Consider the following 25,958-nt stretch of genomic DNA (forward strand, 5'->3'; position numbering starts at 1 on the left):
TACACACAGCCACCCTGCCAACCCCTGACACACAGCCACCCTGCCAACCTCCCTGAGACACACAGCCACCCTGCCAACCTCCCTGAGACACACAGCCACCCTGCCAACCTCCCTGAGACACACAGCCACCCTGCCAACCTCCCTGAGACACACAGCCACCCTGCCAACCTCCATAAGACACACAGCCACCCTGCCAACCTCCCTGAGACACACAGCCACCCTGCCAACCTCCCTGAGACACACAGCCACCCTGCCAACCTCCCTGATGACACACAGCCACCCTGCCAACCTCCCTGAGACACACAGCCACCCTGCCAACCTCCCTGAGACACACAGCCACCCTGCCAACCTCCCTGAGACACACAGCCACCCTGCCAACCTCCCTGAGACACACAGCCACCCTGCCAACCTCCCTGAGACACACAACACTGTAGACAAGATACAACACAATTCTTATCGACAGTGATTCTGTGATTTTGATCGGCTAGCAGCAGTGTAGGGTCCTGTTTACCCTGGGGTAACGGTTCTGGACAGTTAAGGTAAGGGTTGAAGCTGGGTGAAGACGCAGGAGATGGTCTTCTCTGTGATATATGAATAATCCCCTTACAGGTTATTATTACTACTGAACGATCTCCCTACAGGTTATTATTACTACTGAATGATCTACCTACAGGTTAATATTACTACTGAACGATCTCCCTACAGGTTAATATTACTACTGAACGATCTCCCTACAGGTTAATATTACTACTGAATGATCTTACAGGTTATTATTACTACTGAACGATCTCCCTACAGGTTAATATTACTACTGAATGATCTCCCTACAGGTTAATATTACTACTGAATGATCTCCCTACAGGTTAATATTACTACTGAACGATCTCCCTACAGGTTAATATTACTACTGAATGATCTCCCTACAGGTTAATATTACTACTGAATGATCTCCCTACAGGTTAATATTACTACTGAATGATCTCCCTACAGGTTATTATTACTACTGAATGATCTCCCTACAGGTTATTATTACTACTGAATGATCTCCCTACAGGTTAATATTACTACTGAATGATCTTACAGGTTAATATTACTACTGAACGATCTCCCTACAGGTTATTATTACTACTGAATGATCTCCCTACAGGTTAATATTACTACTGAATGATCTCCCTACAGGTTAATATTACTACTGAATGATCTCCCTACAGGTTATTATTACTACTGAATGATCTCCCTACAGGTTATTATTACTACTGAACAATCTCCCTACAGGTTAATATTACTACTGAATGATCTCCCTACAGGTTAATATTACTACTGAATGATCTCCCTACAGGTTAATATTACTACTGAATGATCTCCCTACAGGTTAATATTACTACTGAATGATCTCCCTACAGGTTATTATTACTACTGAACGATCTCCCTACAGGTTATTATTACTACTGAACGATCTCCCTACAGGTTAATATTACTACTGAATGATCTCCCTACAGGTTAATATTACTACTGAATGATATCCCTACAGGTTAATATTACTACTGAATGATCTCCCTACAGGTTAATATTACTACTGAATGATCTCCCTACAGGTTATTATTACTACTGAATGATCTCCCTACAGGTTAATATTACTACTGAATGATCTCCCTACAGGTTAATATTACTACTGAATGATCTCCCTACAGGTTAATATTACTACTGAATGATATCCCTACAGGTTATTATTACTACTGAACGATCTCCCTACAGGTTAATATTACTACTGAATGATCTCCCTACAGGTTAATATTACTACTGAATGATCTCCCTACAGGTTAATATTACTACTGAATGATCTCCCTACAGGTTAATATTACTACTGAATGATCTCCCTACAGGTTATTATTACTACTGAACGATCTCCCTACAGGTTAATATTACTACTGAACAATCTCCCTACAGGTTAATATTACTACTGAATGATCTCCCTACAGGTTAATATTACTACTGAATGATCTCCCTACAGGTTAATATTACTACTGAATGATCTCCCTACAGGTTAATATTACTACTGAATGATCTCCCTACAGGTTAATATTACTACTGAATGATCTCCCTACAGGTTAATATTACTACTGAATGATCTCCCTACAGGTTAATATTACTACTGAACGATCTCCCTACAGGTTAATATTACTACTGAATGATCTCCCTACAGGTTAATATTACTACTGAACAATCTCCCTACAGGTTAATATTACTACTGAATGATCTCCCTACAGGTTAATATTACTACTGAATGATCTCCCTACAGGTTAATATTACTACTGAATGATCTCCCTACAGGTTAATATTACTACTGAATGATCTCCCTACAGGTTAATATTACTACTGAATGATCTCCCTACAGGTTAATATTACTACTGAATGATCTTACAGGTTATTATTACTACTGAACGATCTCCCTACAGGTTAATATTACTACTGAATGATCTTACAGGTTATTATTACTACTGAACGATCTCCCTACAGGTTAATATTACTACTGAATGATCTCCCTACAGGTTAATATTACTACTGAATGATCTCCCTACAGGTTAATATTACTACTGAATGATCTCCCTACAGGTTAATATTACTACTGAATGATCTCCCTACAGGTTAATATTACTACTGAATGATCTCCCTACAGGTTAATATTACTACTGAATGATCTCCCTACAGGTTAATATTACTACTGAATGATCTCCCTACAGGTTAATATTACTACTGAATGATCTTACAGGTTAATATTACTACTGAATGATCTCCCTACAGGTTAATATTACTACTGAATGATCTCCCTACAGGTTAATATTACTACTGAATGATCTCCCTACAGGTTAATATTACTACTGAACGATCTCCCTTCAGGTTAATATTACTACTGAATGATCTCCATACAGGTTAATATTACTACTGAATGATCTCCCTACAGGTTAATATTACTACTGAATGATCTCTCTACAGGTTAATATTACTACTGAATGATCTCCCTACAGGTTAATATTACTACTGAACAATCTCCCTACAGGTTAATATTACTACTGAATGATCTCCCTACAGGTTAATATTACTACTGAATGATCTCCCTACAGGTTAATATTACTACTGAATGATCTCCCTACAGGTTAATATTACTACTGAATGATCTCCCTACAGGTTAATATTACTACTGAATGATCTCCCTACAGGTTAATATTACTACTGAATGATCTCCCTACAGGTTAATATTACTACTGAATGATCTCCCTACAGGTTAATATTACTACTGAATGATCTCCCTACAGGTTAATATTACTACTGAATGATCTCCCTACAGGTTAATATTACTACTGAATGATCTCCCTACAGGTTAATATTACTACTGAATGATCTCCCTACAGGTTAATATTACTACTGAATGATCTCCCTACAGGTTAATATTACTACTGAATGATCTCCCTACAGGTTAATATTACTACTGAATGATCTCCCTACAGGTTAATATTACTACTGAATGATATCCCTACAGGTTATTATTACTACTGAATGATCTCCCTACAGGTTAATATTACTACTGAATGATCTCCCTACAGGTTAATATTACTACTGAATGATCTCTCTACAGGTTAATATTACTACTGAATGATCTCCCTACATGTTAATATTACTACTGAATGATCTTACAGGTTAATATTACTACTGAATGATCTCCCTACAGGTTAATATTACTACTGAACGATCTCCCTACAGGTTAATATTACTACTGAATGATCTACCTACAGGTTAATATTACTACTGAACAATCTCCCTACAGGTTAATATTACTACTGAATGATCTCCCTACAGGTTAATATTACTACTGAATGATCTCCCTACAGGTTAATATTACTACTGAACAATCTCCCTACAGGTTAATATTACTACTGAATGATCTCCCTACAGGTTAATATTACTACTGAACGATCTCCCTACAGGTTAATATTACTACTGAATGATATCCCTACAGGTTAATATTACTACTGAACGATCTCCCTACAGGTTAATATTACTACTGAATGATCTCCCTACAGGTTAATATTACTACTGAATGATCTCCCTACAGGTTAATATTACTACTGAATGATCTCCCTACAGGTTAATATTACTACTGAACAATCTCCCTACAGGTTAATATTACTACTGAATGATCTCCCTACAGGTTAATATTACTACTGAATGATCTCCCTACAGGTTAATATTACTACTGAATGATATCCCTACAGGTTATTATTACTACTGAACGATCTCCCTACAGGTTAATATTACTACTGAATGATCTCCCTACAGATTAATATTACTACTGAATGATCTCCCTACAGGTTAATATTACTACTGAATGATCTTACAGGTTAATATTACTACTGAATGATCTCCCTACAGGTTAATATTACTACTGAATGATCTCCCTACAGGTTAATATTACTACTGAATGATCTTACAGGTTAATATTACTACTGAATGATCTCCCTACAGGTTAATATTACTACTGCATGATCTTACAGGTTAATATTACTACTGAATGATCTCCCTACAGGTAAATATTACTACTGAATGATCTCCCTACAGGTTAATATTACTACTGAATGATCTCCCTACAGGTTAATATTACTACTGAATGATCTCCCTACAGGTTAATATTACTACTGAATGATCTCCCTACAGGTAAATATTACTACTGAATGATCTCCCTACAGGTTAATATTACTACTGAATGATCTTACAGGTTAATATTACTACTGAATGATCTCCCTACAGGTTAATATTACTACTGAATGATCTCCCTACAGATTAATATTACTACTGAATGATCTCTCTACAGGTTAATATTACTACTGAATGATCTCCCTACAGGTTAATATTACTACTGAATGATCTCCCTACATGTTAATATTACTACTGAATGATCTCCCTACAGGTTAATATTACTACTGAATGATCTCCCTACAGGTTAATATTACTACTGAATGATCTCCCTACAGGTTAATTTTACTACTGAATGATCTCCCTACAGGTTAATATTACTACTGAATGATCTCCCTTCAGGTTAATATTACTACTGAATGATCTCCCTACAGGTTAATATTACTACTGAATGATCTCCCTACAGGTTAATATTACTACTGAATGATCTCCCTACAGGTTAATATTACTACTGAATGATCTCCCTACATGTTAATATTACTACTGAATGATCTCCCTACAGGTTAATATTACTACTGAATGATCTCCCTACAGGTTAATATTACTACTGAATGATCTCCCTACAGGTTAATATTACTACTGAATGATCTCCCTACATGTTAATATTACTACTGAATGATCTCCCTACAGGTTAATATTACTACTGAATGATCTTACAGGTTAATATTACTACTGAATGATCTCCCTACAGGTTAATATTACTACTGAATGATCTCCCTACAGGTTAATTTTACTACTGAATGATCTCCCTACAGGTTAATATTACTATTGAATTAGGTCACTTAATTGTTTTACCTCTTGTCTCACCCCCTCATCACACCCCCTTGTCTCACCCCCTTTGTCTTCACCTCTACACCTCAATGAGGAAAGAAGATAAAATATTGCACTCTCGCTCTCTTTTTCTCTGCACCGTTTTGTTGTTTTTTCTATTCTGCTCAAGCACACGTTGACACATCTTGTATCCAATCAGAACGGCATTCACTCCCTGCATCCAATCAGAAATTCCCTGCAGCACTTCCTGTTTTCTAAAGCCGACCTTTACTGCCTGTATCCAATCACAATCTGTGTTGTTTGTGCTTGGGAACCATGTGATGATTGCTTCACAGGTCTGTCAAATAATAATTTCCCCAATGTCTCTTTGTCTCCTCCTGAAGCTCTGGCATTGGCTTAACAAGCAGGTAATGTTCTGGAGGAGAGCTCTGCTGAGAGAGAGAGAGCGAGAGAGAGAGAGCTTGAAAGTGTGTGTCTGAAATAATGTCAAAATGAGAATTAAAGAGAGAAGAAGAGGAAGAGTGTGTATGAAATAGTCAGAGAACAAAAGAGAGAGAATGATAAAGGAAGGAAGAAAGAGAATGTGTGAAGCAGTGTAAGCGCCCTATAGTAGCTTGGAGTAACGCTGTAACCATCCACTGTCATCCCTCCATCCTGTCTCCGCCCCTCGCTGACCTCACTTCCTCCCTGCTTCCTGCTTCCTGCTTCTGTTGTGGTGAAGCTACGGTGGGACGAGCTCATTCATTGGCTCCTCAACCTTCCTTAGCTTCTCCTCTGATCTGGTTGGCTTCTGAGCGTGTGTGAGGTGCATGGAGAGAAGAAACTGCTTTAGACCAAGCTGAGGGGAGTGCCGGGGGGGTTGGGTTGGGGGGGGGGCAGGGCTGCCCCTACTATTACCAAGACAGGGTAGACGCCCCCTGCTATTCCCTAGCTCTGGAAATGAAGAGCTGTACCATGGAGGGGCATTAGCAGACCGCCTAAAGAAAGATCTGGGTGGGGTCCTGGGGGTGACATGGGTTTGGGAGGGGTGGGACTGAGCTGGTACTGGGTTGGGTTGAGTTGGAGTCTGATCCATATTAATGACTATTCTGTAGTGAAGGCGTTAGATTAGCATCTTTAAAGGTAGACTCAGCCTCGAGCAGCACGGCTGATATTGAGATGAGTGAGATACAAGACTTTGCTTTCACACAGTCACACAGTATTCGCGCATGTGCACAGGTTCGCTTCACACTGATAGGGCGTGCTAGCTATGGGACCAAAACAGAGGAGAAGTTGAGCCTCTCTCCAACGCTCTTAGTTGTTGTGGAAATTGACCCACTCACTGGTTACTTTATGCATCTACGTCATATCGCTGAGTCTACCTTTAAAACAGCATTTACATCAAACTGATTTCTGATTCTGACTGGTCTTGAGCTGAGCTTTGCTGTAGTCTATATTTCTGTAGAGTCTATATTGTAGATTTTCTAGATTTTCTCTCAGATTCTCGTTCTGTTATGTGTTGACTTGATGTGTCCCAATACTCTGAGGTTGCCACCATATTGCTTCATGTCCTGTCAGGTCGGTGGCCATGTTGTGTAATACCACTGGGACACCGCCTTACTAATATCTCACCATCACCTTCAGCCTCCTGATGGTAACGTTCAGCATTCTTCCTCAGTGACCTCACACACTCCCAGGTCACTTAGGAAGGTGTCATAATGCTGTCATAAGGTATCATAGGGTTGTTATAAGGCAGGGAACATAGAGAAACCTAAATACTGGGAAGTGACTGTCCTTCTCTGTGGCCCTTAGAGGAACTTCCTCTTAAAGTTACAATAAAGACGTGTGAAGAGATGAGCCTGCAGACAGAGCACACATCTCACACACAGCCCTGGGGTTTAACATGCATACACTCATGCATGGTGTGTGATAGTGTGTCTGTGTACACAGGCTGTTCTCAGGATCCAAGATGGCGGCGGTAGGCTTTAGTTCAGACACAGAATGTCTGCCTTGGTCTCTGGTTTCCCAGGGGAGAAGGACACAGGTTTCTCCATGTGTCCAGTCACATCTGCAACAACTCCTAATGGCAGATACTGACTTAAGTCTCTCACTCTCTGTCTGTTCTCCCTCTCTCTCTCGCTCCCTCTCTCTCTCTCTCTCTGTAGATGGTCATATGGTTGGAGCGCTCCCTGGATAAACTCATCAGTATCTTCATCATCTTCCTGCTGGTGACAGGAACTCTGCTCATGGGTCTCCTGCTCACTGCTATGGTGCGGTACTGTGTGTTCCTCAGAGCTTACCATAGTTTGATTTCCTCCTCTTCCACTGTACATAGCTAATTGAGATATAGGCTATTTTCAGCATAACCTCTCTCTCTCTCTCTCTCTCTCTCTCTCTCTCTCTCTCTCTCTCTCTCTCTCTCTCTCTAGGTTCATCATGAGAGTGTTCATATCATAGAGGTCACCAGTAACCTTATCAACGAGACTGTGTCCAGCCATCCAGAATGGGCCAAGTAAGACACACACACACACACACACACACACAAACACATAGTCTCTGGCTCCTTGTACACTTGCCTGTGTGGGGTGGTCGTGCCAGTGCGTGTGGCTGTGCAGGCCAAAGTCAGACCTGCATGGTTTGCCACAGGAAGAGTGTGTTGCCCCTGCTGCTGGGGTTCGTGTGCAGGCCGTTGGATTCTCCTCTGTGATTATGTCCTGGAGGTGTGTGACACCCAGGTGGAACACCAGGTATGTCGGTTGCTAGCCAGGTTCTCCAAACTAGACATTGCCAAGGTACAGTATGTGACTGTATGTGAAGTGGGGGGAGAGGTGTTGACCATTGATGTTGAAGGTGAGCTCTTCTTGCTGGGGGGTGAGTTGTTGACCATTGATGTGGAAGGTGAGCTCTTCTTGCTGGGGGGTGAGTTGTTGACCATTGATGTGGAAGGTGAGCTCTTTTTGCTGGGGGGTGAATTGTTGACCATTGATGTTGAAGGTGAGCTCTTCTTGCTGGGGGTGAATTGTTGACCATTGATGTTGAAGGTGAGCTCTTCTTGCTTGGGGGTGTGTTGTTGACCATCGATGTGGAAGGTGAGCTCTTCTTGCTTGGGGGTGTGTTGTTGACCATCGATGTGGAAGGTGAGCTCTTCTTGCTGGGGGGTGTGTTGTTGACCATCGATGTGGAATGTGAACTCTTCTTGCTGGGGGGTGAGTTGTTGATGTGGAAGGTGAGCTCTTCTTGCTGGGGGGTAAGTTGTTGATGTGGAAGGTGAGCTCATCTTGCTGGGGGGTGAGTTGTTGACCATCGATGTGGAAGGTGAGCTCTTCTTGCTGGGGGGTGAGTTGTTGACCATTGATGTTGAAGGTGAGCTCATCTTGCTGGGGGGTGAGTTGTTGACCATCGATGTGGAAGGTGAGCTCTTCTTGCTGGGGGGTGAGTTGTTGACCATTGATGTTGAAGGTGAGCTCTTCTTGCTGGGGGTGAATTGTTGACCATTGATGTTGAAGGTGAGCTCTTCTTGCTGGGGGGTGAGTTGTTGATGTGGAAGGTGAACTCTTCTTGCTGGGGGGTGAGTTGTTGATGTGGAAGGTGAGCTCTACTTAATGGGGGGTGAGTTGTTGATGTGGAAGAGGGGCTCTTCTTGCTGGGGGGTGAGTTGTTGATGTGGAAGGTGAACTCTTCTTGCTGGGGGGTGAGTTGTTGATGTGGAAGGTGAGCTCTACTTAATGGGGGGTGAGTTGTTGATGTGGAAGGTGAACTCTTCTTGCTGGGGGGTGACTTGTTGATGTGGAAGGTGAGCTCTTCTTGCTGGGGGGGTGAGTTGTTGATGTGGAAGGTGAGCTCTTCTTGTTGGGGGGTGAGTTGATGATGTGGAAGGTGAGCTCTTCTTGCTGGGGGATGAGTTGTTGATGTGGAAGGTAATCTCTACTTAATGGGGGGTGAGTTGTTGATGTGGAAGAGGGGCTCTTCTTGCTGGGGGGTGAGTTGTTGATGTGGAAGTGAACTCTTCTTGCTGGGGCGTGAGTTGTTGATGTGGAAGGTGAGCTCTACTTAATGGGGGGTGAGTTGTTGATGTGGAAGGTGAACTCTTCTTGCTGGGGGGTGACTTGTTGATGTGGAAGGTGAGCTCTTCTTGCTGGGGGGGTGAGTTGTTGATGTGGAAGGGGAGCTCTTCTTGCTGGGGGGTGAGTTCTGATGTGGAAGGTGAGCTATTCTTGCTGGGGGGTGAGTTGTTGAGGTGGAAGGTGGGCTCTACTTAATGGGGGGTGAGTTGATGATGTGGAAGGTGAGCTCTTCTTGCTGGGGGATGAGTTGTTGATGTGGAAGGTGAGCTCTTCTTGCTGGGGGGTGAGTTGTTGAGGTGGAAGGCAGTGTTTTCCATTAGCGTCGGCAGTCGGTTAATCAGCCGGTTACAGACTCATTTTCAGCCAGCTACATTTTCCACTTCATATTAACTAGGTTACTTTCCATCTTCTAGCGATCTATTTATAGGACAGGCGCCTGTCAGTCACAAAGCGAGTGATGACAGGGAAATGCAGCAGAGAGGAAGAGGCAAAGCGAGAGGTTTCACACTCGCCAAAATCTGTCCAATGCGTTTCTATGGTCTTATTTTGGACCTAAGCTTGTCGCCTGCCTTCCCGCCTTTGGGACAACGACTCCCATTGGTAGGGAGGAGACATGAGCATCTCGTCATTATATACAGATCTTTGGTTGCAGTCAAATTATTTTACACTGAGGAGGGAGAGAGCACGATGCTTGTGAATTTGCACCGCCCATGTAATGTAAGTGGTAACGATGAGTTGAAATTCACGACTTTGCCAAATTATTATTTTCTGACACATTCATGTATTTTCTTTGGTGTGTTTCACAGAGCCAGCCACGCGGAGTGGTGGCTCACAGAAGGCTATTTACTTAGTCTAGGCAGCCGATAGTGGGCGCTAGAGCTGCACGACTGTCTGATTGATTTGCATTCACAGTAATACATACACTGGTTTCCCCCGTGGACTGGCTCGCACATAAAACGTCCTCCATTCAGGCTGAGAAGTTGTCATTTCCCTCCTTCACTATCTTTAATAGTGTTAATAAAACACAATTTTTCCATCACCATTGGCTGAATGCGGTGTGCAACATCTCTGGCTACTTCTTCTGGCTGGTTACTTTTTCTATTTGGCAGGCTACTATGTACTTGTGGAAAACACTGGGAAAGGTGGGCTGTTCATGCTGGGGGGCGAGTTGTTGACCAATGATGTGGAAGGTGGGCTCTTCTTGATAGATGATGAGTTGTTGACCATTAATGTGGAAGGTGGGTTCTTCTTGATAGATGATGAGTTGTTGACCAATGATGTGGAAGGTGGACTCTTCTTGATAGATGATGAGTTGTTGACCATTGATGTGGAAGGTGGGCTCTTCTTGATAGATGATGAGTTGTTGACCAATGATGTGGAAGGTGGGTTCTTCTTGATAGATGATGAGTTGTTGACCATTAATGTGGAAGGTGGGCTCTTCTTGATAGATGATGAGTTGTTGACCAATGATGTGGAAGGTGGGCTCTTCTTGATAGATGATGAGTTGTTGACCAATGATGTGGAAGGTGGACTCTTCTTGATAGATGATGAGTTGTTGACCATTGATGTGGAAGGTGGGCTCTTCTTGATAGATGATGAGTTGTTGACCAATGATGTGGAAGGTGGGCTCTTCTTGATAGATGATGAGTTGTTGACCATTAATGTGGAAGGTGGGCTCTTCTTGATAGATGATGAGTTGTTGACCAATGATGTGGAAGGTGGGCTCTTCTTGATAGATGATGAGTTGTTGACCAATGATGTGGAAGGTGGGCTCTTCTTGATAGATGATGAGTTGTTGACCAATGATGTGGAAGGTGGGTTCTTCTTGATAGATGATGAGTTGTTGACCAATGATGTGGAAGGTGGGCTCTTCTTGATAGATGATGAGTTGTTGACCAATGATGTGGAAGGTGGGCTCTTCTTGATAGATGATGAGTTGTTGACCATTAATGTGGAAGGTGGGCTCTTCTTGATAGATGATGAGTTGTTGACCAATGATGTGGAAGGTGGGCTCTTCTTGATAGATGGTGAGTTGTTGACCAATGATGTGGAAGGTATGGCTCTTCTTGATAGATGATGAGTTGTTGACCAATGATGTGGAAGGTATGGCTCTTCTTGATAGATGATGAGTTGTTGACCAATGATGTGGAAGGTGGGCTCTTCTTGATAGATGATGAGTTGTTGACCATTGATGTGGAAGGTGGGCTCTTCTTGATAGATGATGAGTTGTTGACCATTGATGTGGAAGGTGGGCTCTTCTTGATAGATGATGAGTTGTTGACCATTAATGTGGAAGGTGGGCTCTTCTTGATAGATGATGAGTTGTTGACCATTGATGTGGAAGGTGGACTCTTCTTGATAGATGATGAGTTGTTGACCAATGATGTGGAAGGTGGACTCTTCTTGATAGATGATGAGTTGTTGACCATTAATGTGGAAGGTGGGCTCTTCTTGATAGATGATGAGTTGTTGACCAATGATGTGGAAGGTGGACTCTTCTTGATAGATGATGAGTTGTTGACCAATGATGTGGAAGGTGGGCTCTTCTTGATAGATGATGAGTTGTTGACCAATGATGTGGAAGGTGGGCTCTTCTTGATAGATGATGAGTTGTTGACCATTGATGTGGAAGGTATGGCTCTTCTTGATAGATGATGAGTTGTTGACCAATGATGTGGAAGGTGGACTCTTCTTGATAGATGATGAGTTGTTGACCAATGATGTGGAAGGTGGGCTCTTCTTGATAGATGATGAGTTGTTGACCAATGATGTGGAAGGTGGGCTCTTCTTGATAGATGATGAGTTGTTGACCAATGATGTGTGTCTTGCTGAGACTGACGGACTTTTCGACGGAGGTGACAGGCTCAGTGAATGCTGCATGGATTCTGGTGAGTGGGAGAGGAGATATTGCGGTGCAAAGTTGTGTTGAGTTGAGGTCTTGCTGGTGGCTTGGAGGCGCCGGAGGTTGAATAGATTGTCATCCAGCCAGAACTGCTTTATTTACCCAACATTCATCTCTTCATGGTACAGACGGCTCAAAGGCACTCAGCTCTGACAGAGCGGTGGAATGGGCCTGAGGGTTAACTAGGTGAGTAGTGGACTGGGCCTGGGGGTTAACTAGGTGAGCAGTGGACTGGGCCTGGGGGTTAACTAGGTGAACGGTGGACTGGGCCTGGGGGTTAACTAGGTGAGCAGTGGACTGGGCCTGGGGGTTAACTAGGTGAGTAGTGGACTGGGCCTGGGGGTTAACTAGGTGAGCAGTGGACTGGGTATGGGGGTTAACTAGGTGAACGGTGGACTGGGCCTGGGGGTTAACTAGGTGAGCAGTGGACTGGGCCTGGGGGTTAACTAGGTGAGCAGTGGACTGGGCCTGGGGGTTAACTAGGTGAGCAGTGGACTGGGCCTGGGGGTTAACTAGGTGAGCAGTGGACTGTGAGCAGTGGACTGTGGCTCCTCATAGACATCACACCACCCTGTGGTGATAACCCCCTGGCTCCTCATAGACATCACACCACCCTGTGGTGATAACCTCCTGGCTCCTCATAGACATCACACCACCCTGTGGTGATAACCCCCTGGCTCCTCATAGACATCACACCACCCTGTGGTGATAACCCCCTGCCCCTCATAGACATCACACCACCCTGTGGTGATAACCCCCTGGCTCCTCATAGACATCACACCACCCTGTGGTGATAACCCCCTGGCTCCTCATAGACATCACACCTCCCTGTGGTGATAACCCCCTGGCTCCTCATAGACATCACACCATAACCCCCTGCCCCTCATAGACATCACACCACCCTGTGGTGATAACCCCCTGGCTCCTCATAGACATCACACCTCCCTGTGGTGATAACCCCCTGGCTCCTCATAGACATCACACCACCCTGTGGTGATAACCCCCTGGCTCCTCATAGACATCACACCACCCTGTGGTGATAACCCCCTGGCTCCTCATAGACATCACTCACCCTGTGGTGATAACCTCCTGGCTCCTCATAGACATCACACCACCCTGTGGTGTTAACCCCCTGGCTCCTCATAGACATCACACCACCCTGTGGTGATAACCTCCTGGCTCCTCATAGACATCACTCAACTGCTGAACAGGGTGCTTTATTGGTAAATCAGTCCCTGACTCTCTTTCTCTCTCCACCCCTCTCTCCTCCAGTTGGCTCCCTGAGGCCCAGGTCATCCAGAAAGCTATGAACTCAGCTGCCACTAACGTCTACCAGCATGGTCGAGAATGGATAACATTCAAGGTAAGAGAGACAACAGGAGAGAGATGGAAAGAGAGGGAGGGGGTGGAGACACTGGTAAAATCACTGATTGTGTGTGTGTGTGTGGTGTGTGTAGCTCCATAAGATGCTTGGTGAAAAGGGGAACCACACAGCTGTCATAGAGAAGCAGGTTCTGGAACTGTGGGACAGACTGTACCACTCCTGGTTTGTCAAGGTAACGCAGGGGGGGTGGCCTGGTCCATCAGACCACAGTATAGGGGGGTTCACATGGTCACATCTTCATGTTTGGCTTGAGAATATATAGACTGAAACACTGATTACCCCTTATAAACACAGACCAGAACTACACTATACATTCATACTTATAAACACAGACCAGAACTACACTATACATTCATACTTATAAACACAGACCAGAACTACACTATACATTCATACTTATAAACACAGACCAGAACTACACTATACATTCATACTTATAAACACAGACCAGAACTACACTATACATTCATACTTATAAACACAGACCAGAACTACACTATACATTCATACTTATAAACACAGACCAGAACTACACTATACATTCATACTTATAAACACAGACCAGAACTACACTATACATTCATACTTATAAACACAGACCAGAACTACACTATACATTCATACTTATAAACACAGACCAGAACTACACTATACATTCATACTTATAAACACAGACCAGAACTACACTATACATTCATACTTATAAACACAGACCAGAACTACACTATACATTCATACTTATAAACACAGACCAGAACTACACTATACCATTCATACTTATAAACACAGACCAGAACTACACTATACATTCATACTTATAAACACAGACCAGAACTACACTATACATTCATACTTATAAACACAGACCAGAACTACACTATACATTAATACTTATAAACACAGACCAGAACTACACTATACATTCATACTTATAAACACAGACCAGAACTACACTATACATTCATACTTATAAACACAGACCAGAACTACACTATACATTAATACTTATAAACACAGACCAGAACTACACTATACATTCATACATGTCTCATTCTCTCAACACCGTCTGCGTGTGTGTGTGTGTCTGCGGGGGGGTGTGTGTGTGTGTGTGTGTGTGTGTGTGTGTGTGTGTGTGTGTGTGTGTGTGTGTGTGTGTGTGTGTGTGTGTGTGTGTGTGTGTGTGTGTGTGCGCGTGTGCGTGTGTGTGTGTGTGCGTGTGTGTGTGCTTACATGTATGTCTGTACGGCGTTTCTGTCTCAGAATGTAACCCATACAGGAGGGCGTAACCGTAGTGGTGGTCAGAAGCTTGTCCAGAGACAGAACAGCTGGCTGGGAGAGATCTTAGACTGGCAAGACATCGCCTCCTTCGCTCAGGAGAACATAGAAACACTGCTCTCTGTGAGTACACACGTGTGTGTGTATTGTGCGTTCGTGTGTATGTGTGTGTATATAACGTGTGTATCCTCTGTTATAGATAGTGGAGTCTCTGTGTGTATATAACGTGTGTATCCTCTGTTATAGATAGTGGAGTCTCTGTGTGTATATAACGTGTGTATCCTCTGTTATAGATAGTGGAGTCTCTGTGTGTATATAACGTGTGTATCCTCTGTTATAGATAGTGGAGTCTCTGTGTGTATATAACGTGTGTATCCTCTGTTATAGATAGTGGAGTCTCTGTGTGTATATAACGTGTGTATCCTCTGTTATAGATAGTGGAGTCTCTGTGTGTATATAACGTGTGTATCCTCTGTTATAGATAGTGGAGTCTCTGTGTGTATATAACGTGTGTATCCTCTGTTATAGATAGTGGAGTCTCTGTGTGTATATAACGTGTGTATCCTCTGTTATAGATAGTGGAGTCTCTGTGTGTATATAACGTGTGTATCCTCTGTTATAGATAGTGGAGTCTCTGTGTGTATATAACGTGTGTATCCTCTGTTATAGATAGTGGAGTCTCTGTGGGTGGTGATGAGTCGGAACGTTGGGCTGCTGATCTCCACAACGACCACACTCCTCACTGTCCTCTTCCACAGCGGCACAGCTCTACTCAACTTTGCCCTCAGCCTGGTAACACACACACACAGCTCTACTCAACTTCACCCTCAGCCTGGTAACACACACACACAGCTCTACTCAACTTCGCCCTCAGCCTGGTAACACACACACACAGCTCTACTCAACTTCGCCCTCAGCCTGGTAACACACACACACACACAGCTCTACTCAACTTCGCCCTCAGCCTGGTAACACACACACACAGCTCTATTCAACTTCGCCCTCAGCCTGGTAACACACACACATAGCTCTACTCAACTTTGCCCTCAGCCTGGTAACACACACACACACAGCTCTACTCAACTTCGCCCTCAGCCTGGTAACACACACACACAGCTCTACTCAACTTCGCCCTCAGCCTGGTAACACACACACACACACACACACACACACACACACAGCTCTACTCAACTTCGCCCTCAGCCTGGTAACACACACACACAGCTCTACTCAAATTCGCCCTGAGCCTGGTAACACACACACACACACACAGCTCTACTCAACTTCGCCCTGAGCCTGGTAACACACACACACACACACAGCTCTACTCAACTTCTCCCTGAGCCTGGTAACACACACACACACAGCTCTATTCAACTTCGCCCTCAGCCTGGTAACACACACAGCTCTATTCAACTTCGCCCTCAGCCTGGTAACACACACACACACACACAGCTCTACTCAACTTCACCCTCAGCCTGGTAACATACACACACAGCTCTACTCAACTTCGCCCTCAGCCTGGTAACACACACACACACAGCTCTACTCAACCCTCGCCCTCAGCCTGGTAACATACACACACAGCTCTACTCAACTTCGCCCTCAGCCTGGTAACACACACACACACACACACACACACACACACACACACACACACACACACACACACAGCTCTACTCAACTTCGCCCTCAGCCTGGTAACACACACACACAGCTCTACTCAACTTCGCCCTGAGCCTGGTAACACACACACACACACAGCTCTACTCAACTTCGCCCTGAGCCTGGTAACACACACACACACACACACACAGCTCTACTCAACTTCGCCCTGAGCCTGGTAACACACACACACACACAGCTCTACTCAACTTCGCCCTCAGCCTGGTAACACACACACACACACAGCTCCACTCAACTTCGCCCTGAGCCTGGTAACACACACACAGCTCTATTTAACTTTCGCCCTCAGCCTGGTAACACACACACACACACACACAGCTCTACTCAACTTCGCCCTGAGCCTGGTAACACACACACACACACACACACACAGCTCCACTCAACTTCGCCCTGAGCCTGGTAACACACACACAGCTCTACTCAACTTCGCCCTCAGCCTGGTAACACACACACACAGCTCTACTCAACTTCGCCCTCAGCCTGGTAACACACACACACAGCTCTACTCAACTTCGCCCTCAGCCTGGTAACACACACACACAGCTCTACTCAACTTCGCCCTCAGCCTGGTAACACACACACACAGCTCTACTCAACCTTGCCCTCAGCCTGGTAACATACACACACAGCTCTACTCAACTTCGCCCTCAGCCTGGTAACACACACACACATACACACACACACACACACACACAGCTCTACTCAACTTCGCCCTCAGCCTGGTAACACACACACAAAGCTCTACTCAACTTCGCCCTCAGCCTGGTAACACACACACACAGCTCTACTCAACTTCACCCTCAGCCTGGTAACACACACACACACAGCTCTACTCAACTTCACCCTCAGCCTGGTAACACACACACACACACAGCTCTACTCAACTTCGCCCTCAGCCTGGTAACACACACACACAGCTCTACTCAACTTCACCCTCAGCCTGGTAACACACACACACAAAGCTCTACTCAACTTCGCCATCAGCCTGGTAACACACACACATAGCTCTACTCAACTTCACCCTCAACCTGGTAACACACACACACACAGCTCTACTCAACTCGCCCTCAGCCTGGTAACACACACACATAGCTCTACTCAACTTCGCCCTCAGCCTGGTAACACACACACACACATAGCTCTACTCAACTTCGCCCTCAGCCTGGTAACACACACACACACACAGCTCTACTCAACTTTGCCCTCAGCCTGGTAACACACACACACACAGCTCTACTCAACTTCGCCCTGAGCCTGGTAACACACACACACACACAGCTCTACTCAACTTCGCCCTGAGCCTGGTAACACACACACACACACAGCTCTACTCAACTTCGCCCTCAGCCTGGTAACACACACACACACACAGCTCCACTCAACTTCGCCCTGAGCCTGGTAACACACACACACACACACAGCTCTACTCAACTTCGCCCTCAGCCTGGTAACACACACACACACACAGCTCTACTCAACTTCGCCCTCAGCCTGGTAACACACACACACACACACAGCTCTACTCAACTTCGCCCTCAGCCTGGTAACACACACACACAGCTCTACTCAACTTCGCCCTCAGCCTGGTAACACACACACACAGCTCTACTCAACCTTGCACTCAGCCTGGTAACATACACACACAGCTCTACTCAACTTCGCCCTCAGCCGGGTAACACACACACACACACACACACACACACACACACACACACACACACACACACACACACACACACACACACACAGCTCTACTCAACTTCGCCCTCAGCCTGGTAACACACACACACACAGCTCTATTCAACTTCGCCCTCAGCCTGGTAACACACACACACAGCTCTACTCAACTTCGCCCTCAGCCTGGTAACACACACACATAGCTCTACTCAACTTCACCCTCAGCCTGGTAACACACACACAGCTCTACTCAACTTCGCCCTCAGCCTGGTAACACACACACATAGCTCTACTCAACTTCGCCCTCAGCCTGGTAACACACACACACAGCTCTACTCAACTCTCGCCCTCAGCCTGGTAACACACACACACATAGCTCTACTCGACTTCGCCCTCAGCCTGGTAACACACACACACACAGCTCTACTCAACTTCGCCCTCAGCCTGGTAACACACACACATAGCTCTACTCGACTTCGCCCTCAGCCTGGTAACACACACACACACAGCTCTACTCAACTTCGCCCTCAGCCTGGTAACACACACACACAGCTCTACTCAACTTCGCCCTCAGCCTGGTAACACACACACACACACACACAGCTCTACTCAACTTCGCCCTCAGCCTGGTAACACACACACACACAGCTCTACTCAAATTCGCCCTGAGCCTGGTAACACACACACACACACACACACACACACACACACACACACACACACACACACACACACACACACACACAGAGCTCTACTCAACTTCGCCCTGAGCCTGGTAACACACACACACACAGCTCTACTCAACTTCTCCCTGAGCCTGGTAACACACTCACACACAGCTCTATTCAACTTCGCCCTCAGCCTGGTAACACACACAGCTCTATTCAACTTCGCCCTCAGCCTGGTAACACACACACACAGCTCTACTCAACTTCACCCTCAGCCTGGTAACATACACACACAGCTCTACTTAACTTCGCCCTCAGCCTGGTAACACACACACACACAGCTCTACTCAACCCTCGCCCTCAGCCTGGTAACACACACACACAGCTCTACTCAACTTCGCCCTCAGCCTGGTAACACACACACACACACAGCTCTACTCAACTTCGCCCTCAGCCTGGTAACACACACACACAGCTCTATTCAACTTCGCCCTCAGCCTGGTAACACACACACATAGCTCTACTCAACTTTGCCCTCAGCCTGGTAACACACACACACACAGCTCTACTCAACTTCGCCCTCAGCCTGGTAACACACACACACAGCTCTACTCAACTTCGCCCTCAGCCTGGTAACACACACACACACACACACACACAACACACAGCTCTACTCAACTTCGCCCTCAGCCTGGTAACACACACACACAGCTCTACTCAAATTCGCCCTGAGCCTGGTAACACACACACACACACACAGCTCTACTCAACTTCGCCCTGAGCCTGGTAACACACACACACACACACAGCTCTACTCAACTTCTCCCTGAGCCTGGTAACACACACACACACAGCTCTATTCAACTTCGCCCTCAGCCTGGTAACACACACAGCTCTACTCAACTTCACCCTCAGCCTGGTAACATACACACACAGCTCTACTCAACTTCGCCCTCAGCCTGGTAACACACACACACACACAGCTCTACTCAACCCTCGCCCTCAGCCTGGTAACATACACACACAGCTCTACTCAACTTCGCCCTCAGCCTGGTAACACACACACACACACACACACACACACACACACACACACACACACACAGCTCTACTCAACTTCGCCCTCAGCCTGGTAACACACACACACAGCTCTACTCAACTTCGCCCTGAGCCTGGTAACACACACACACACACAGCTCTACTCAACTTCGCCCTGAGCCTGGTAACACACACACACACACACACACAGCTCTACTCAACTTCGCCCTGAGCCTGGTAACACACACACACACACAGCTCTACTCAACTTCGCCCTCAGCCTGGTAACACACACACACACACAGCTCCACTCAACTTCGCCCTGAGCCTGGTAACACACACACAGCTCTATTTAACTTTCGCCCTCAGCCTGGTAACACACACACACACACACACAGCTCTACTCAACTTCGCCCTGAGCCTGGTAACACACACACACACACACACACACAGCTCCACTCAACTTCGCCCTGAGCCTGGTAACACACACACAGCTCTACTCAACTTCGCCCTCAGCCTGGTAACACACACACACAGCTCTACTCAACTTCGCCCTCAGCCTGGTAACACACACACACAGCTCTACTCAACTTCGCCCTCAGCCTGGTAACACACACACACAGCTCTACTCAACTTCGCCCTCAGCCTGGTAACACACACACACAGCTCTACTCAACCTTGCCCTCAGCCTGGTAACATACACACACAGCTCTACTCAACTTCGCCCTCAGCCTGGTAACACACACACACATACACACACACACACACACACAGCTCTACTCAACTTCGCCCTCAGCCTGGTAACACACACACAAAGCTCTACTCAACTTCGCCCTCAGCCTGGTAACACACACACACAGCTCTACTCAACTTCACCCTCAGCCTGGTAACACACACACACACAGCTCTACTCAACTTCACCCTCAGCCTGGTAACACACACACACACACAGCTCTACTCAACTTCGCCCTCAGCCTGGTAACACACACACACAGCTCTACTCAACTTCACCCTCAGCCTGGTAACACACACACACAAAGCTCTACTCAACTTCGCCCTCAGCCTGGTAACACACACACATAGCTCTACTCAACTTCACCCTCAACCTGGTAACACACACACACACAGCTCTACTCAACTCGCCCTCAGCCTGGTAACACACACACATAGCTCTACTCAACTTCGCCCTCAGCCTGGTAACACACACACACACATAGCTCTACTCAACTTCGCCCTCAGCCTGGTAACACACACACACACACAGCTCTACTCAACTTTGCCCTCAGCCTGGTAACACACACACACACAGCTCTACTCAACTTCGCCCTGAGCCTGGTAACACACACACACACACAGCTCTACTCAACTTCGCCCTGAGCCTGGTAACACACACACACACACAGCTCTACTCAACTTCGCCCTCAGCCTGGTAACACACACACACACACAGCTCCACTCAACTTCGCCCTGAGCCTGGTAACACACACACACACACACAGCTCTACTCAACTTCGCCCTCAGCCTGGTAACACACACACACACACAGCTCTACTCAACTTCGCCCTCAGCCTGGTAACACACACACACACACACAGCTCTACTCAACTTCGCCCTCAGCCTGGTAACACACACACACAGCTCTACTCAACTTCGCCCTCAGCCTGGTAACACACACACACAGCTCTACTCAACCTTGCACTCAGCCTGGTAACATACACACACAGCTCTACTCAACTTCGCCCTCAGCCGGGTAACACACACACACACACACACACACACACACACACACACACACACACACACACACACACACACACACACACACACACAGCTCTACTCAACTTCGCCCTCAGCCTGGTAACACACACACACACAGCTCTATTCAACTTCGCCCTCAGCCTGGTAACACACACACACAGCTCTACTCAACTTCGCCCTCAGCCTGGTAACACACACACATAGCTCTACTCAACTTCACCCTCAGCCTGGTAACACACACACAGCTCTACTCAACTTCGCCCTCAGCCTGGTAACACACACACATAGCTCTACTCAACTTCGCCCTCAGCCTGGTAACACACACACACAGCTCTACTCAACTCTCGCCCTCAGCCTGGTAACACACACACACATAGCTCTACTCGACTTCGCCCTCAGCCTGGTAACACACACACACACAGCTCTACTCAACTTCGCCCTCAGCCTGGTAACACACACACATAGCTCTACTCGACTTCGCCCTCAGCCTGGTAACACACACACACACAGCTCTACTCAACTTCGCCCTCAGCCTGGTAACACACACACACAGCTCTACTCAACTTCGCCCTCAGCCTGGTAACACACACACACACACACACAGCTCTACTCAACTTCGCCCTCAGCCTGGTAACACACACACACACAGCTCTACTCAAATTCGCCCTGAGCCTGGTAACACACACACACACACACACACACACACACACACACACACACACACACACACACACACACACACACAGAGCTCTACTCAACTTCGCCCTGAGCCTGGTAACACACACACACACAGCTCTACTCAACTTCTCCCTGAGCCTGGTAACACACTCACACACAGCTCTATTCAACTTCGCCCTCAGCCTGGTAACACACACAGCTCTATTCAACTTCGCCCTCAGCCTGGTAACACACACACACAGCTCTACTCAACTTCACCCTCAGCCTGGTAACATACACACACAGCTCTACTTAACTTCGCCCTCAGCCTGGTAACACACACACACACAGCTCTACTCAACCCTCGCCCTCAGCCTGGTAACATACACACACAGCTCTACACAACCTCGCCCTCAGCCTGGTAACACACACACACACACACACACACACACACACACACACACACACACACACACACACACACAGCTCTACTCAACTTCGCCCTCAGCCTGGTAACACACACACACAGCTCTACTCAACCTCGCCCTCAGCCTGGTAACACACACACACACAGCTCTACTCAACTTCACCCTCAGCCTGGTAACACACACACACACAGCTCTACTCAACTTCACCCTCAGCCTGGTAACACACACACACACACACACACAGCTCTACTCAACTTCGCCCTCAGCCTGGTAACACACACACACAGCTCTACTCAACTTCGCCCTCAGCCTGGTAACACACACACACACACACACACACACAGCTCTACTCAACTTCTCCCTGAGCCTGGTAACACACTCACACACAGCTCTATTCAACTTCGCCCTCAGCCTGGTAACACACACAGCTCTACTCAACTTCGCCCTCAGCCTGGTAACATACACACACAGCTCTACTTAACTTCGCCCTCAGCCTGGTAACACACACACACACACAGCTCTACTCAACCCTCGCCCTCAGCCTGGTAACATACACACACAGCTCTACTCAACCTCGCCCTCAGCCTGGTAACACACACACACACACACACACAGCTCTACTCAACTTCGCCCTCAGCCTGGTAACACACACACACAGCTCTACTCAACCTCGCCCTCAGCCTGGTAACACACACACACACAGCTCTACTCAACTTCACCCTCAGCCTGGTAACACACACACACACAGCTCTACTCAACTTCACCCTCAGCCTGGTAACACACACACACACACACAGCTCTACTCAACTTCACCCTCAGCCTGGTAACACACACACACAGCTCTACTCAACTTCGCCCTCAGCCTGGTAACACACACACACACACACACACACACACACACACACACACACACACACACAGCTCTACTCAACCTCGCCCTCAGCCTGGTAACACACACACACAGCTCTACTCAACTTCGCCCTCAGCCTGGTAACACACACACACACACAGCTCTACTCAACTTCGCCCTCAGCCTGGTAACACACACACACACACACACACACAGCTCTACTCAACTTCGCCCTCAGCCTGGTAACACACACACACAGCTCTACTCAACTTCGCCCTCAGCCTGGTAACACACACACACAGCCCTACTCAACCTTGCACTCAGCCTGGTAACATACACACACAGCTCTACTCAACTTCGCCCTCAGCCGGGTAACACACACACACACACACACACACACACACACACACACACACACACACACACACACACACACACACACACACACACACACAGCTCTACTCAACTTCGCCCTCAGCCTGGTAACACACACACACACAGCTCTATTCAACTTCGCCCTCAGCCTGGTAACACACACACACAGCTCTACTCAACTTCGCCCTCAGCCTGGTAACACACACACATAGCTCTACTCAACTTCACCCTCAGCCTGGTAACACACACACAGCTCTACTCAACTTCGCCCTCAGCCTGGTAACACACACACATAGCTCTACTCAACTTCGCCCTCAGCCTGGTAACACACACACACAGCTCTACTCAACTCTTGCCCTCAGCCTGGTAACACACACACACATAGCTCTACTCGACTTCGCCCTCAGCCTGGTAACACACACACACACAGCTCTACTCAACTTCGCCCTCAGCCTGGTAACACACACACATAGCTCTACTCGACTTCGCCCTCAGCCTGGTAACACACACACACACAGCTCTACTCAACTTCGCCCTCAGCCTGGTAACACACACACACAGCTCTACTCAACTTCGCCCTCAGCCTGGTAACACACACACACACACACACAGCTCTACTCAACTTCGCCCTCAGCCTGGTAACACACACACACACAGCTCTACTCAAATTCGCCCTGAGCCTGGTAACACACACACACACACACACACACACACACACACACACACACACACACACACACAGAGCTCTACTCAACTTCGCCCTGAGCCTGGTAACACACACACACACACAGCTCTACTCAACTTCTCCCTGAGCCTGGTAACACACTCACACACAGCTCTATTCAACTTCGCCCTCAGCCTGGTAACACACACAGCTCTACTCAACTTCGCCCTCAGCCTGGTAACACACACACACAGCTCTACTCAACTTCACCCTCAGCCTGGTAACATACACACACAGCTCTACTTAACTTCGCCCTCAGCCTGGTAACACACACACACACAGCTCTACTCAACCCTCGCCCTCAGCCTGGTAACATACACACACAGCTCTACTCAACCTCGCCCTCAGCCTGGTAACACACACACACACAGCTCTACTCAACTTCACCCTCAGCCTGGTAACACACACACACACACACAGCTCTACTCAACTTCACCCTCAGCCTGGTAACACACACACACAGCTCTACTCAACTTCGCCCTCAGCCTGGTAACACACACACACACACACACACACACACACACACACAGCTCTACTCAACCTCGCCCTCAGCCTGGTAACACACACACACAGCTCTACTCAACTTCGCCCTCAGCCTGGTAACACACACACACACACAGCTCTACTCAACTTCGCCCTCAGCCTGGTAACACACACACACACACACAGCTCTACTCAACTTCGCCCTCAGCCTGGTAACACACACACACAGCTCTACTCAACTTCGCCCTCAGCCTGGTAACACACACACACAGCTCTACTCAACCTTGCACTCAGCCTGGTAACATACACACACAGCTCTACTCAACTTCGCCCTCAGCCGGGTAACACACACACACACACACACACACACACACACACACACACACACACACACACACACACACACACACACACACACACACACACACACACAGCTCTACTCAACTTCGCCCTCAGCCTGGTAACACACAAACACACAGCTCTATTCAAC

General features: G+C 46.8%; 1 protein-coding gene across 2 annotated transcripts in view; it reads left to right on the forward strand.

Moving 5' to 3' along the window:
• The window catches only part of LOC106606105 (transmembrane protein 245), a 53,765-nt gene that overhangs the window by 6,365 nt on the left and 21,442 nt on the right, over nucleotides 1–25,958 (forward strand). The window contains exons 6-12 of one of the 2 annotated variants that reach the window (XM_082975633.1): nucleotides 5,904–5,927; nucleotides 7,665–7,769; nucleotides 7,929–8,011; nucleotides 13,738–13,828; nucleotides 13,923–14,021; nucleotides 15,110–15,247; nucleotides 15,794–15,916. In XM_082975633.1, the coding sequence (XP_082831759.1) occupies nucleotides 5,904–5,927; nucleotides 7,665–7,769; nucleotides 7,929–8,011; nucleotides 13,738–13,828; nucleotides 13,923–14,021; nucleotides 15,110–15,247; nucleotides 15,794–15,916 (663 nt within the window). The remainder of the gene's footprint in view (nucleotides 1–5,903; nucleotides 5,928–7,664; nucleotides 7,770–7,928; nucleotides 8,012–13,737; nucleotides 13,829–13,922; nucleotides 14,022–15,109; nucleotides 15,248–15,793; nucleotides 15,917–25,958) is intronic. The other variant, XM_082975634.1, reaches the window with a different exon arrangement.

This window comes from Salmo salar, chromosome 05 (assembly GCF_965601325.2).
Source record: "Salmo salar chromosome 05, fSalSal1, whole genome shotgun sequence".
Taxonomy (NCBI): Eukaryota; Metazoa; Chordata; class Actinopteri; order Salmoniformes; family Salmonidae; genus Salmo; species Salmo salar.